Source organism: Lepisosteus oculatus, chromosome 11 (assembly GCF_040954835.1).
Source record: "Lepisosteus oculatus isolate fLepOcu1 chromosome 11, fLepOcu1.hap2, whole genome shotgun sequence".
In the NCBI taxonomy this organism is placed as follows: domain Eukaryota; kingdom Metazoa; phylum Chordata; class Actinopteri; order Semionotiformes; family Lepisosteidae; genus Lepisosteus; species Lepisosteus oculatus.
The window spans coordinates 14,667,348-14,683,074 of record NC_090706.1 but is presented as its reverse complement, the minus strand read 5'-3'; the positions used below and the strand labels follow the sequence as shown (position 1 = coordinate 14,683,074).

General features: G+C 45.3%; 1 protein-coding gene across 2 annotated transcripts in view; it reads right to left on the bottom strand.

Moving 5' to 3' along the window:
• Window positions 1-15,727, bottom strand: part of col5a3a (collagen, type V, alpha 3a) — a 114,724-nt gene that overhangs the window by 87,309 nt on the left and 11,688 nt on the right. For both annotated transcript variants that reach the window (XM_069195759.1, XM_069195760.1), the window contains exons 2-4: window positions 6,068-6,235; window positions 3,290-3,503; window positions 2,313-2,475 (exon numbers count right to left, since the gene is read on the bottom strand). In XM_069195759.1, coding sequence (XP_069051860.1) covers window positions 2,313-2,475; window positions 3,290-3,503; window positions 6,068-6,235 — 545 coding nt within the window. The remainder of the gene's footprint in view (window positions 1-2,312; window positions 2,476-3,289; window positions 3,504-6,067; window positions 6,236-15,727) is intronic.

The following is a 15,727-nucleotide window of genomic DNA, read 5'->3' as shown; positions in this document are numbered from 1 at the left end:
GACAACGATGACAGCTCATTCATTTATAGAGCTGCTCTCAGACTAACTAGGTCAAGGCCATTAACCCCAGAGGGAACATACAAACATACAGTATACTGTACAGTATGTCAGGCAGCTCTCACCCATCAGAGGAAAGTTTCCTAACCCCTCTGTGAAAGCACTGTAGGCAGTTTGTGTTTTTTCTAACAGATTTCTTTGCATTTTTCTTTCCCTGATTTCCACGGAGTAATTAAAGAGCTCTGGGTATAGTGCAAAGAGCAGTAAATGTGATTGATTCAAAGCAGGTTCTTCCACACAATTAATGGAGCCTCACCTCCTGTCCAGTCATTAAACATTGATTCGAGTTTAATGGCATATTTCACCACCCTGGGATTCATTACGAACGTGAAAAGAATGAAAAACTCACTAAATCTAGCTCAAATTGCAATATAAAGTAATCGTTCCACTAGGGCACATTACACAGTTCATTCCTCCTCCCCACTTCAAACGCTGAGCACCAACAGCAACTTGCTTAAAGTCGATCCGCCTCAGGTTCTGGCTTAAATGAAGACGGAGATCAGACGTGTGCCCCCACACTGACACACGCCTCTCTCAGTACAATACAGCAAACGTCTGCTTGCGAACAGCTCAAGCCAAAGGGTCACCTCATGTGAAGGAAGCTTAAAAGTCTTCGACCGGCAAAAACACAGGATTGCACAGTTCTGCCCAGGAGCCACACATTCTGCTGCCCTTGGATTCTTCTGGTGTGGACGTATCGAAGAAAGCACTGACAATGAGGTTTTGCTTTGCTCAAGCTGCGTATGCATTCCTCCCTGACAAATTGTCTCTGGCATGATATAGCACCTCTCCCCCCACACACACATACTGTACACTCCACTTCTGTATGTCATTCCCTTTGCGAGGTGTGCTTTTCCAGCTGTGGGAATTACAGAGTCGGCGCTCTGCAAGCACCGGCCCACTCCACCTCTCCCATCAGAGCGGGCTGGAGGACTCCCCAGAGCACGACAGCCACACGCACCCACTGAAACACAGCCCCACGGGCTCCTCCCTCCCTACTCCTCCCCCCTGGTCCCACAGGCCTAGCAACCCAGCTGTGCACATTACCAACCTGCAGGGAGGGCCTGCAGCTACCAGCCTCATGGGGACCAGTGCTGTCAACCACAGGAGGGCTGGGACACCTTGCATTCCTTCTCTGTGCAGAATGAGGACACCTTTGTGCACAAGTAGCTTTCAGAAGCAGGTTTAATTTATTAAACTTAACTTTGCTTATTCACTGGGAGTCTTTATTCAAGTAGATCAATAAATATGTATTGCATTTATTTCAATACTGCTTCACTTTTCACTGTGATATAGGTCCTCATTTCAACACTGCTGTAACAGGACACAAGTCTCTGTGTGCTCCACTTTAAGCTCAATTGTATTCTGACAAACACTGCACACCATCCATGAAAAACCATTTGGGAATTCTTGTCCAGCAATAAGGTACTAATTTTGACAAAGCCTTTCAAAAATGTCAACAACAAATGTTGTTGATTTTGTCCTGTGGGATTGGGATGTGAATGCATTTCACACAAATCGAGCACACAGCTCTCCAAACCCTTCCTGTTCCAATGCTGAGCACTCTCAGTGCACGATGAAAGAGCAAACACAGTGTGGGCTCCACAAGCACACGCCCATCTCCCTGAGCTGGGGAAACTGGCACACGCCCATCTCCCTGAGCTGGGGAAACTGGCACACGCCCATCTCCCTGAGCTGGGGAAACTGGCATGCTCTGATGAACTTTGAGGTGAGACAGTCATGGAGCACTTTTTGTTTTCTGTCTTCAAAGTGAGAAGCGCACAGGTTCTCAAAGGAAACAGTCCCCACCGTGCACTCCAGTCCAGCTCGGAGCTGAAGACACAGCGCAGGACCTGTGCTCACACCAGTGAAAGAGGGGCTGGTGTCTCAGCTGACAGTGACAGCACTGAGGTGATGCTAATCTTTTGATTATAGGTTCAGCACACCGCTGCTGCACACCAATACGAGCTGAATTTACTGTTACGATAAAAATAATGAAAACAGCATCTTCTGGTTAGCTTTAGATAAAAACCAATGCCCCAGGATGGTGAGCAAGGACACTGTGCTATAGGTGGTACAAGTTCACTTCACAGGGCACTGTTCATAAGAGTAGGGGTGTGAACCCCCTTGTTCTGGCTAGACTCCAGGCTGGGCTTGTACAATCTGGCCTCGCCCAAGTTCCCCCTTAATCCAATGCGCTCCTCTATGCAACAGCACTGTGAGCACATTGCACTGAGGCCGGACGCTGCCCCTACCTCAAAGACTTCCTCATCCAGGAGGCGGGTCCCAAACACCGTGACGCCGTCAGTGCTGACAGAGGGGCTGTCTCCTCGGCGAAGCTCCTGGCTCTCCAGCTTCACGCAGTCCAGATACAGGGTGACCACCTTCCCTTCCACGCTGAACGCTATCCGGTGCCACCTGGGAAGAGACAGGCACTCCGCTACACTGTGTCCACATGCTTATACTTCTGCCGCTCCAATTCGCAAACAAACACAGGATCAAAAAGTCCACAGGGCGCCGATTTAAAAAACACAGCAGCTGGAAGTGTTACTGGGTCTAAAAGATGCATTGTCACGTTAGTTGCACTCTGACATGTTTCTAGGGTTCCTGCTGACAGTCAGCATGATTCTCTGTGATTGTTCGTTGGTTTATACCAAAGTCTCCAGCCCCGGCCCCGGCCCCGGAGAGCCCTCTGGTTCAGGAGGGAACATCGGTGACCATAAAATCACTATTTTCTATAGAGCGGGGATAATCTAAACTGTGATCAATTCTGCGGATTTTTTGCTAAATTAAGTAATTTAGAGATCATCTAGGTCCAAACTCTGATCCCAACCTTTCAGCTCTCTGGGACTAGAATAATTTACAGGTGTCCCCAATCAATCACTCAACTGATAGATGTAGACACTGAAGGGAAACTGGTGATTAAACTGTCTTTTAAGACAGGTTCCTGTGGACTCTCACACCTGCTGCTTTTCATAGCTGCTCTTTACTCAAATGAACCCTTCACTGAACTAGGTTGCTTTGTTGGAACCTTTGTAAGTTACTTTCTTCCACTCAAAGGTTGGAGATTTGAAGTTACTCTTGAGTTCAGACTAAACATTATGTCTGAGAAAAGTTCAATAGTTTAACTGAGGGCTCATGTGCAATAAACACCAGCAGGTGTGTGGGTGCCCAGAACCTGGACTGGGAACCCCTGTTTGAAGATACTGTTTGGAAGCCCAGGTGTACCCACTTTCCATCAGCCAGGTTGATCTTCTTGAAGATGGGGTATTCCTCTGGGGTAGGCTGGCCGTTCTGGTCCTCGTAGAGAAAGACAGGAGACCGCCCGATCTCCAAACCCAGCTGCTGGACCCCCTGGTCATCATAAACGGACAGGAGAAAGAACTGGGATCCCTTCTTGGCTCGGACTGTGGCCATTATGGAAAAAGCTTCCGGGAATGCAGTGTCTGGTGAGGAAGAGAATGCAGGGTTACCATCCAGTCTGGAACGAGAACCCTCTGGGGCCCCTGCCCAATCCGCTCCACCACACACTGTGATGTACAGGTCTCTTTTGGACAGGGGCATGAGTGTACAAGGCAGATTTCTTGCAGTAGTGCAGGACCACTACTGTCAGATCAGCTCCTGGACAGCCCAGCAGGTCTCCTTAAATCATCTACAGCACAAAGGCTCAGGAAGAAAGAGGGTGAGATCAGCTCAATTAGCTACTGACATTGATACTGGTCTCCGAACTCTATAACACCTGCACGTTGAACTTTAAGATTTAAGAGAGAGATTGATAAGATGAGCGATTCCTTTCACGAGGGAATTCGCAGCCATTAATGACATGACTTGCTTGTCTCTAAAATCAGCCATTACAATTGCTCCAGTACTACACGTAATGACCTACAGAGACACTAAGAGAAAGCATGCACAGAAATACTGTATACCTGCCACTAGACAGCTGCCCTCCAGAATATGCTAGTGTCAAATTCACATGATATTTATCAAGAGTTTTAGCGTTACTGTGTAATTTGCATTATGAGGCAAGGGTATTTTATTACAATAATGATATTTATACACTCCACAATGCTGCATTTCTCTTATGTTGATTAAAAAAACCGCACTGATAATTTCCCGAGTCAGAATGAAACAGTCACTCAGGTCTTACTAAAGATGTTCTGGCCACAACCAGGGGCAAATAGTTCTGGATAAATTTAAGAGAAAAAATAAAATATTAAAAAGCTGCTCTGTTTTTCCATTTCAGTTTAACTGATTACATGGGTATTTGTTTTTTTTAACAAAAAAAATGTTAATTATGATAGGACTCTCTGTGTCAGTTCCAGAACTTGTGATTTATGACTGGCAAATTACTTTCTAATTGTCTTTGTTATAAAAATAGAAGTTTCCTTGTATTAAAAAAGGGAGCGATACGTGTGAAGAATGTGATTTCCTTGGGAAAACAAGTACTGGGTGTGTAATTAAAAATAATAACAGGTTTGGGCCTTGAGCTTTTATTTGCCCTGTTTCATCTCAGTATCAAAGCCAGATCTGAACACGTGTTTATTGTCGTAGACTAAATAATGAGAAAGAGGAATGCTCTCAGTCCCTCCATATTTGTGTGTGGCCTCCCAAAGGAAAGGTCCAGGAAGCCTGGGATTTCAAGCTGGGAAGGAATGCTGGGACAGCAGGAGAAGGTGGAGGGGACACATGAGAAAGATGAGCACAGCTCCAGCCTAGATCAGTGGCAGGGCTCTGCTCCTGATGACTGAATTGGTCTCGTTGATTGCGGGATGGAATCAATTTAATGTCCTGTGTTTTCACAGCCGAGGTACTCAAACAGCACTCCGACCGGCCGCGCCCAGCACCGCTCCTGCAGAGGAGCAGAGCCGGAGAGGACAGGGCGACCCACTCCCACTTGGGCTCTGGACCACAGAGGCTCCAGCTCCTGGGCCCGCCAAGCCAGGAGCCTTTCAGAAGAAGCCCGGCAGACAGGATGGGTCCAAACAGACCAGAGACTCCCAACACCCCGACAGTTTAAAGAACAGCGAAGGCTCCCCAGAAACAGCTGGCGAGAGGAACAGAACAGAGCCCCTCGGGTGTAGTGGGTCACGGAGCCCGCACTTCACTGCAGTTCTTCACAAGCAGACAAGGAAACCGGAGCGATCCTCCGCGCCTCCACGACCACTTTATCTCCAACCCACACAGGTGGGGAACCGTTATCCCTGACAAGGCTCCCTCTTTAATTACATTTATAAGCAGTCTCTGACTTATGGATCCGTCAGCATCGGCTTAATTAGATTTTCCCCACTCGGAGATGGGGAAAAGAGAAAACGCAATGCATCTTCATGTTGCAATGACCCATAGAAACAACATGTGCACCATGCATATAAACACCCCCGTTAAGACATAAAGTACATATAAAACACTGGTCAAATATACAGTATATATAAAAGATTTTCATATTAAGATACAAAGAAAGATAAGTGAAATAATTATGGTTCAATGATGAGAACAGTTAAAGGTGAGAGGAGACCACCTGGGCCCAACAAGCCCACAGCTATGGTACACAGCTGCCTACTGTTCCAAGGAATCCACCCAGCCCATCTGTGTAGGACATTCCTTAAGGCCTGGGAATGAGTAGCAAGATCTGTAATGTGGTGAATCAAGTAGCACACGATATTTGAAATGAGGCCTTACTAGTCTGCTACACCGTTTTAATACAAATCATCCCATTTTTCCCCACTCCAGAAATCTCCCCCTTTTCCCTCAGCTCTTCAGCAGCGCTGCTATAAGCACCGACTGCCATCAAGCATCTGCTTCAGGCCCTGCGTGGTTCATTAGAAGGTCAGGCAAATCTGGCTTTGATAACAGCGGGCATTAAAGTGGATTAACACACGGAACACTTTTCTCACTTGCATTAGGGATATGAAACTGTAACTGCTAGAAAGCCAACAGGTTAAAAAATCTCTCAATCTATCCCCATGATAGGAGTCAAAACATGATGTTTTGTTCCCTCCCCCACTCACATTACCTGGGAAGAGCTGCTTGGTGGGCGCACTCAGCTGGATCTTCTTTTCTATCCTATAGGCCATGTCTGCCTCCTCCATGTCCTTCCGGGCCGTGCACAGCCCTGCCGCCATGGAAACGCCATCCATGTTCTCCGATATGTCCAGGAGCCTCAGCACGTCAATGGGATTGGCTGTCAGGTTGAGAAAGGCACGGGTACATAAGGAGGTACAGTACCATTAAAGCACAGACGCACCACACTGCCACCAAGCGAAGCTTCTCAGGCTACACTGAACCACATGGCACTGTAAAAATACAAGCTCCAGTTATACAGAGCTTTATGACATTTCAGAAACGGCTAAAGCTGCACAGGACTTTGTTGAGGAAGGCTCACAACCTATACGTCATGCAAAACTATTACAACTTTAGGACAATGCTTTGGGAAAAATATTAAAATGCAAATATGAATTAAAATAAAGAACATGAATATCCATCAGAGTTTTTGTCATAAACAACCCTGTACATGCCCTGGAAATCACAGGCGGCACACATTATTCAGGTTATTTTTACAGATTTTTCCAAAAGCTTTAACTTCACACTATAATACTGAACAGAATGAGCGAAAGAACAGTTACTTACCTGTTATCTAACCTGTCTAACTAAGAATCTCGGCTGTTTTCCTGGAACATGGTCACTTTATGTACAGGTGTGCCTCCTGTTCCCAGTTTTAATGCCACTTTCAATAGTTTCCACATGAGCCCTCTGGATGTGACCTAAGCATGCCAACATGTTGGCAGTGCAAGCTGTAGATCTGGGGACGGTGTGATTCAGAACCAATCTGCAGCAGCACTAGCATGGCTGTTCAAACACTTTGGTTTTGAAGAGTCTGTAACATTCCCTACATAACGTTGGAAGGCTCTAACAGACAGCAGTGCTAAAGCAGACAGGACATTCCAAGATTTGTGCTTAGTTTTCTCATGTTACAAAGAACGACAAGTAATCTAATTGCGCAATATCTCTTTTGCACACCTTGGCAATCTCTGGGGATTTGAGTGCTAAACAGCTGTGGAAAGCCCCTGCTGAATGGCTTCAATGGGGGGGTATCTCACAGGTGAGCTACTGTATAATAAAGCCCACCCCTTGCAGGGGAACCCCCCAAAGAGAGCGCTGTGTCTGAAGGAGCAAGGGCCTGTCTGCGTGCAGCCCAGCTACAGCAACGTCTTGCAGACAGACACCCAGCAGATCGCCAGGTGCCTGGAGCAAATAACTGTTATTATGGAATAATCAAGCCTGGCAGGACTATGTGAACGCCGGGCCCGGAGCTTCAGTACCAAAAGCTGCAAAGAGCCCTGCTCAATGGCACCTGCCTTTGATGGGGCAAAGGAGGTGTGGTTTCTGCATCGAGTGCTCTCTCTGTCTCTCGCCGATCAGGGCAACATCACAAGCCTCCTCAGATCAAACAAGTGGAAGTCTGCGGGTTCCCACTGTCTGTAAAATAGGGCCCTTTAATTCAGACAATGAACAAATCATTGGATCGCTCGCTTAGCATCTTAAACACTTTGATTGCCAAGAGTTTGCAAAAACCATAACGGCTGGAGCTTTTATAAAAATTACTTTTCACTAGCCAGCATTTGTTTCATTTAACGGCAAACCAGGAAGACGCCTACTTTACATCCTCTCTGATTTTTTTTTACTGGCACCCGCAAGCAAAAGCACTCATCGCAGCAGAAAATAAAACGATTTAGAAAAAAGCCCCCGGGGGCTGAACTTCACGTTGCAAGGCGGAGAACGAAAAATCTGGAGCACAGGCTGCAGTGCACTGGTTCAGCAATAGGATTCAGAGCATTGTGTAGCACCATCCTTTCCAGCTGTCTGGTCTCATTCATTCAGATACTGCTTTCTCTTTTTCATACAAAGACTACAATTTGCAGTAGGGTCTTCACACTGTGGACCATACTTGCCATGAGATATTGAACAGTTCGTTCTCACCTGTCCCATGATCCTTGTTCTGGAAAGATCACACCTGACTAATCCTGGGGGCGGACGGGAAACGCTACTCTTTTCACCGATATAGAAACACGCAAATCAAAGCCAACGAGCCAGCCCCAAGCCTGCCCTCCAAAATAATCACCTGAGATAAACATTCACTCTAAACACAGAGATAAAAAAGATTTAAAACAAACTAATGTAATGACGATACCACATGGACAGGAAGACAGCTGTACAAATTAAAGGTAAGGAAAGCCATTGAAAGTCAGGGTAATAACCTTTAATTCACAGAGACAAATACAGCACGTTACTGCTGATTCAGTAAGAGCGATTAGAGAAGAGAACGTGCACAGCATGTGCCCGACACTTTTTAATTACCAATACACCTCTGACTCCAGCGCTGCAGCTACTGAGTCGTGGTTAAAAGCTCTCTAGTACAGCCATCAATGGACTTGTTCAAAGCTTCCCTCCTATAAATTATACAATTAAAAACTAAGACCAGAGCTTCATTTAATGCAATAAATAAAAGATTCAGAATCCCTCTGAGCTCAAGATTAAAAGTCTTTATATTGGCAGGTGGCTTTTTTTTTTTAGCAACTCTAAGCTATCAATTAGGCCCTGGCAAAACTCTGGAAAAAGGCGCATTATTAATTTTTATCCTGCAATGCTCATCGGATCACACAGCACAAAGATGAAAGATGCACACTTTTTCTCTCTCTCTCTCTTTTTCAACAGGCTTCCGCTGGGCTTGTTTTTACAGTTGAAAATTGATTGTGGCGCTATCCCATCCACCCCCGCCCGCGCTCGCGTCTCAAGACGAGCCTCTCTGCTTCGGAGAAAGGATGGGATGACAATGGAAGGTGACATGCCCGGAGGCAAGAAAATTTTGCTTTTATTGGGACCGGCTTCTCGTCCTTAACTAGGTTCCAGTGTTTCTCTTGTCCTCGCACATTTCTGTCTCCATATCCGTGACAAGCTGTCAAACTGCAGATCCCCGTGGGAACAAGGAGTTCAGGCAGAAAAATCAGAGAAAGGCCTACAGCAATATCAGGCCTGTTCCCTCTCACCCGCCATTGGCTCATTCATGTCAAAAAACAGCCTCAGTTTTGCCTTCACACTTCAATGTCCAAATACCTGAGTTGTATGCAGCATAAACCACAAAATCAATCTATATAACTAAAACCATAAAATCCTTACATCTCATCCAAGTGGTTTTGCCACCGGCCAGCATGGATACTGTCATTGTTGAAGCGGTCTTCAGAAGTAAACTTTTGCAAAGATCAGAAACTTTCGGCCTCTACCAAGGGTTAATGCCTTACACTGAGACTGTACAGTGCTTCCTCTGACGTTACAGAAACATTAGGCACAGTAGAGACACCGAACAGGACAGTGTGCGCTTGGAAAGCACATCCTTGCTGTACAGGATCCGGCCTGGTTCAACACAGCGATGTTGTACAGTGCGACGGCAAAAATCAGGATGATCGCATCTACCTCATGAGAGCCAGCTCACCCAGACCTTCCAGCACGGCCTCAGGAACACATTCTCCCGGTACCGTCCGCTCCCTCCAGTAGGAGGTTCGTGGCACTATCGGACCAGTTCTGACACATCATGGAAACAGACTGGCTGGGATCTTCACGCTGATCTCTGAAGGCCGAACTGAATCTCGGTTCTCCTCCCTGCATCAGACAGCCGATGGACCAGGCCAGCTACTGCACAGAGTGCACAGCCCCACTGGCACACCCCTCACATCTGTGGAGCCACATTCCTCACTCCTCAGCCAGACTGGAGGCTCACCAGCTACCAGCCGGTCCTCTGTCCCACTCTGGGCTGCCTGTGGCCATTGCTGGTCTATTATGTACAGAGAAAAGTCTGATAAATGCTGTAGAACAGCCAGCTGGTCATGCCTCTCACTGCTGCACAAACAGCTAGCACGCTAGTTGATTACTGTACTAAGGGGGGAGCAGAACTATAAGTACAACATACTGCAGGATTAGAGAAGGTGTTATATACTAAACAGTGCTGAAATGTGTACCAGAAAAATAATAACTTTCTTTTCCATCATGAACAGCTGAGCTCTTCAAAGACGGCAAACCAGACTTTTTCCCAATAGGTAAATTAGAAGAGTGATTTAAATAATTAAATATCGACCACCCACCTCAGTCGTGTGCCATTCACCAACTTCCTACCACTGAGATTTACTCTCCAGTAAAATCAGTACATTAAGACCCCCCCGGGCTGAATTATTACATTTTACAAGCTCTACCATCGCTGAGGCCGCTACAAAGAGAAAAGGTGGAGGAGCACGTGTTCATTAAGACTGGGTGGTCTCTACGCTGAGCAAGTCATATCTACAGCAAGGCAGAGGAGCGAGGATTCTGAAGGACTTCTGATAACCACTTTCAGAAAGGTCTACAACAGATATAAAGAAGGTGAATATATACACCATAACAGAAGAATTATACTGGGACTACTACAATCGCATCACGGTCAAAGGTTATGCATGTTTGATAGCGCTGGAGATGCTGTATAGGAAATATACAGGACCGTGAACTGCAGATAATCCAGAGCGTGTATGTGCACTGAGGGGAATGTAGATGAGGAGCCTGCAGCTCCAGCCTTCATAAGCTGAAGGGGTCTTTAATTCTCACTCCGCCTCTGATCACAATTAATTAATTGTACTAATTATTAGTCCAAGAAGTTGAATCAACTGTTCCTTTAGGCCTTCATCAGTTGGTAATTAAAATGTGCCTGTACAATCTGCTGGAAGTCTTGTACATCTCTGATTAAGGCAATGTATTGTGGATAAAGCAGACTCTGCATTGCGAACAGAGTACATAGATAATAGCAGGGTAACACAAACCCCAGCTGTGTGCATTAGACTACGGTGACAGGAGTAGACAATTAACCATACTATATATAACACTACCCATGAAATTACACGGGTCATCAAACGTTTCTTATAAGCCCATCATTTTAAAAGCAAGAACGCTCCGATGTAATTAAAAGCCACTTTAATGAAAATTGCCGTTCGATTCCTTAATGAGCTGAAGTACAGATTTTCAAAGCTGTGTAAAAAATTGTTTGGAGCCAGGCTTCCTCAGCGCTCGTTAACTGTGGAAGATAATTAATGCTGGCTTCTTAATAACCGCAATACGTACATCGACTAAGTACTCAACATGTTTTAAATGAAGTGCTTTGTTATATCCTACCATAGTGGGAGGAAACTCCATTCTGCAGCAACTGAACATGTTTCATAATCAAAATTATTGATCAAGTAAACATTCAGCCATGAATTCTTTAATGACAAATGCAGCCGTCACATGTCACGCTTCCACAGTGACTGTGGACACTCCTGTCTAACGGAGCTCCTGGACAGCAGCATCTCGCTGCAGCTGCAGTTAACACAGCTCTTCCTTCACGCATGACGACAGCGAGCGCAGCTGCCGATTGTTCTAATACCTGATTGTTTTCACAGTTTGTGAGCCGAGCAACAGCAGTCAGCTCACAGGACTGCTGCTCTTCACAAGACATGCCCGAGGACCTGACTTTCTTTAAAACAAAAAAAACAAACAAAACATTTCTCTCTTGGCGTTTGGAGAATTGGAACTTAATAAGAATGAGACCAGAAAACTAACAGCTGAGGAATCCAGTCTAGGGGAAAAAAAACAGACACACACGGGTTAAGTTCACATAGTGTGGTCTGCTCTTCGGCGTTTCATTCCCATCAAGATAAAATATTTTCACAGCAGTTACGGGTACATGGCTTGGCCTTTCATGAAAGAAACCACAATTTGCTTCAGCATCAAAGACAAAGTCGGACGTGCTCTGCAGCTGCCCCCAGAGTTGGACCTCAGGACTGCTGTCACGGAACTCAGTCCTGTGAATAATTTATTACCTCTGATAAGGGGCGGGGGCAATTTTCAGGGCACTCATCGTGAGCCAGCACACAGCCTGAATTTAACCTCAAGAAGGAGGCCAAAAGGAAAGCCTTGACCTCTGCATCCCCGAACTGTCAGGGTTAATAGCATTAACTCACTGCCATGTAATGTGCATGAGTGTTTCAAAGCCCCACTGTCTGCTCTGCTTTTCTTACATGGAGCACCAAGGAAACTGTGCAAAGCCAGAGAGAATCCACTTGCTGATGCTAATTTGCAGAACGGGCACGTCGGCATAGCTGCAGCTTCCACACGAGCTTCCGAGGATATCCGATGGTCCGGTGGGAAAATGGGATCTCGATTAGCACCAGATCTCACTTGCAGGAAGACAGATGCGCAGTCTCTCAGGACTTGTTAAATTGGAATTAATGGTACTGAAAAAAATCAGCAATGAAATGATTTTAAATTTGAGCAGAACCATTATTTGCACAGAGGACTGAAGCTAACACTTATCGAGATACTCCTAAAATCAGCTAGATGTTTTTTTTGGAGTTCAGTCAAGATAAAAACGCAATACAGGCAATAGGTTCACATGAGCAAAATCGGACCTTTTGGAAAAATGGAGTCCCTCACCTTCGACCACCTCACCTGAAGGGAGCAACAGTCTGATAACTATCTAAAGTATTCTGATCAGATTGAGAACAGTACTGGTCATGGCAATGCAAAAGGCATTTTAACTTCTCATCACTCTTTAGGAGCAAATGCAACATACATACTAATTATTGCTCAGAGTGTAATGGAAACACTGAGCTTTAACATATGCATCTGGGCTGGGGAGTAGAGAAGTCATGTTTCTTCACAGATGTACAATAAATCACGCCTGAAATTCTTCTTGTGCTGATAACGCAGACGCCTGAGCGTGATAAGTCATGAAGAGATGGTGTTCAGAACAGCAAGCAGGTCCAATGCGCCACGGGTTCAATTAATGCCGAATGAACTCTGCCTCAGCCTGATGCAGATATTTCCACAGGCCCAAAGCTGTCTGCCACTAAGAGTGCCTGACAGATCAGCTCAAAACAACTTCAGTTAATTAAGATGCACGTGCTTTGCTAACTGTGTAATGCCGGTAACATGCAGACAAAAAACACACTCTGTGTTCGCAGGCTCTCCCAACAGACGTGCACTGATAAAGCTGTCACAGCTCTGTCCCTCCAGCATGGGGAGGCAGAGAATGGCTGTGGCAGACAGCCACAGAGCACTAGAGCTGGTACAGGCATCTCACTCAAAAAGGCTTGACACTCAGATAATACACATGGGAGAGACTGCAGAGCACAAGCAGGACTGGGAAGCTACGCGAATCCTGTAAGGCTTGACAAAGATACCCATACGAAAGGCTGAGACATGCACCCACTCCGTTTGAAGTGATAGATTTTTCAGAAAGCAGTTAAGGATCTTCGTTAAGCTAATTTTACTTTTAACGACCCCCCTGGGCTAGTGTAGTTTAGTAGTTGTGTGGCTAATGGAGCCGGGGATGTTCACACACAGGATCCCACACGTGAGCTCAGATGAACAAAATTCAAACCCCTTTCACCGTCTTCTACGGATAAGTACAGTAATATAGTACTGCCACAAAATTTGGCAGAGGCAAAGATTTAGATAGAGATGAGGGGCTTTAAATTTGGGCCCATCTTCAGAAATGTATGCAGAGACCTCAGGGCTGCCAGTAAGTGGAGGTTAAGTGTGGGGTTGTGTCCAAGTGGGAGATATAAATCACACAGGCCATACAGACCCCACTCCTAACGTCTGAAACATAAAAGTAATAAGATCCCCACTGCCTTGCAGATGTAGACACAGAAGTAAAACATCAGCTTCTCTCAAATGAAGCTCACTAAACGATAGTCTCAATATTGAACTTTTTCAGCTTTTTCAATTAATTCAGTTTTTAAACCAAAGCACGTGCAAAACTCAGGTGTTTGAGCTCATCATTAAAATAGAGAAAGGAGCCTTCAAAACTGAGCAGCAATCCTCCCTTTTCATGCGATTAATTCAATTCCGAAGCCCTGGAGCACTGAACGTAGCCACTGAGCTCTACTGAAAATGAAGCACACCGTACGCAGACATAAATTTTACTGATGCAAATTCCTGTCTTCAAAGCCCTCATCAGAAGTGCTGGTCTGTGGCAGCTGTCCAGGTCCTGCGGTTTGGCTCCCATCCAGCGGGAACCAGGAAAACTTTCTGTGTGTACCTGTGGAAATGAGATCGCCCTGATGCACCGGGAAGACTCTTAAACACTACCGGTGGTCAATCACCACACGCCAGCCAGGGGAAGACTTAGTTGCCTGGCCATCTCTGGCCAGGTAGCGCCCCTGGTCGGGACGCTACTTCTGCACCTTCTGTTTCATCGTGAAGTATAAGTGAGGTGTTCGTTGACGTTTTCCTTGGTTTTGTTGATAAAACTGTGTTTTAGTAAGCTACAAACACCCCCCCCCCCCATTGTCTCTGCAGGTTTGGGCAGCTTGTCAAAGCTGTAAAAACAAAAAGAACTGCCTTGGGGGCGGGGGGTGGGGGAGGTATGGGATGGCTGATATATAACAAATCTCAGCAAATCAGCCTCTATTACTTCCAGAAACAAGACCGCAATTGTTTTGTTTTTTTAAAATATTTTCCAAGCCGGAGATCTCACGGTGGTGAGTCATGACAAAGTGGAAACGGGCCGAGATGGGTCTTTGGTGCTGCAATGCATCTCCCCACTTGGCGGAGACCATCTGAGTCGAGCCCCTACCTTTTAAGGCCCAACAGTTTTTTTTAGAATTTTTTTGCATTGGGCAGCCAGGTCTGAATGAGTGTAGGAAGAGACCTGAGAATCAAAACGTCTACAGTTTGAGCAGTCTCTGCTCTGTCAAATGTTTTAGACTCTAGTACAGATTAAATAAAAATAATTAATTTTCATCGGAGTGAACTTATTGATCTGTTCAATGATTGCTGCCATTTCTTACACAATCCACTGCTCAAATCTATTAATGCACTAAAGATATACGAATCTTGGCGGTGTTCTATGAGATGCTCCGTATCATAGGTATTAATCCAAAAGGTTTAATCAACACTAGAGACAGCAGACTGCTTCTGGCTATCTAGACCAGCCCAATCTTTTGCATTTCAGATAAAGGTGAACTTGCCAGACAGTAATTGAACAAAAGGAAAAAAGTAAACTGTCTCAATTAAATATTAAAACAAAAACATTTTAAAACTACATAAGTATAATTTCAGTAACAAAAGCTACAGCCATAAACAGCAATGTTAAGTGCTTACAGGCTATTAAAAGCAGTGCTGGCCTTCCTACATGTTAATTCCTTCCCCGTCAAACTATCTGATTCCCAGGCTGTATCCTTGTTGCATTCAACTGTTAAATACTTACTGAGTACCATTAACATATACGTTATATATATATACTGTATGTGCGTGTGGGTATCACAACAGTAGTCTCAGCTGGACACGCTGTGTTTTGTCTTGTTGATCACACTTTACAATGTGGCCATGTTTACAATCTCTTCTAATCTAATATAATGGGTTCTTTTTTAAAAAAAAGTCTGCGGTTTCCATATAATATCTGTATCGGGTTTCCTAAACGAATCGCACGCTGCTGTTGCCAAGAGAAGGAACAGGCTAAACACACAGGGAAAAGAAGCCTTATAAAAGGGTGCAGCTGTGGTACATTCTACCTAGGAAAAAATGGTGGTAATTCTGCTGTTCATTATTCCGTCTCTTAATCTCTCTTCATTATAAGATCTCAGCAGTTTTTAATTCTAACCTCTTCTGACAA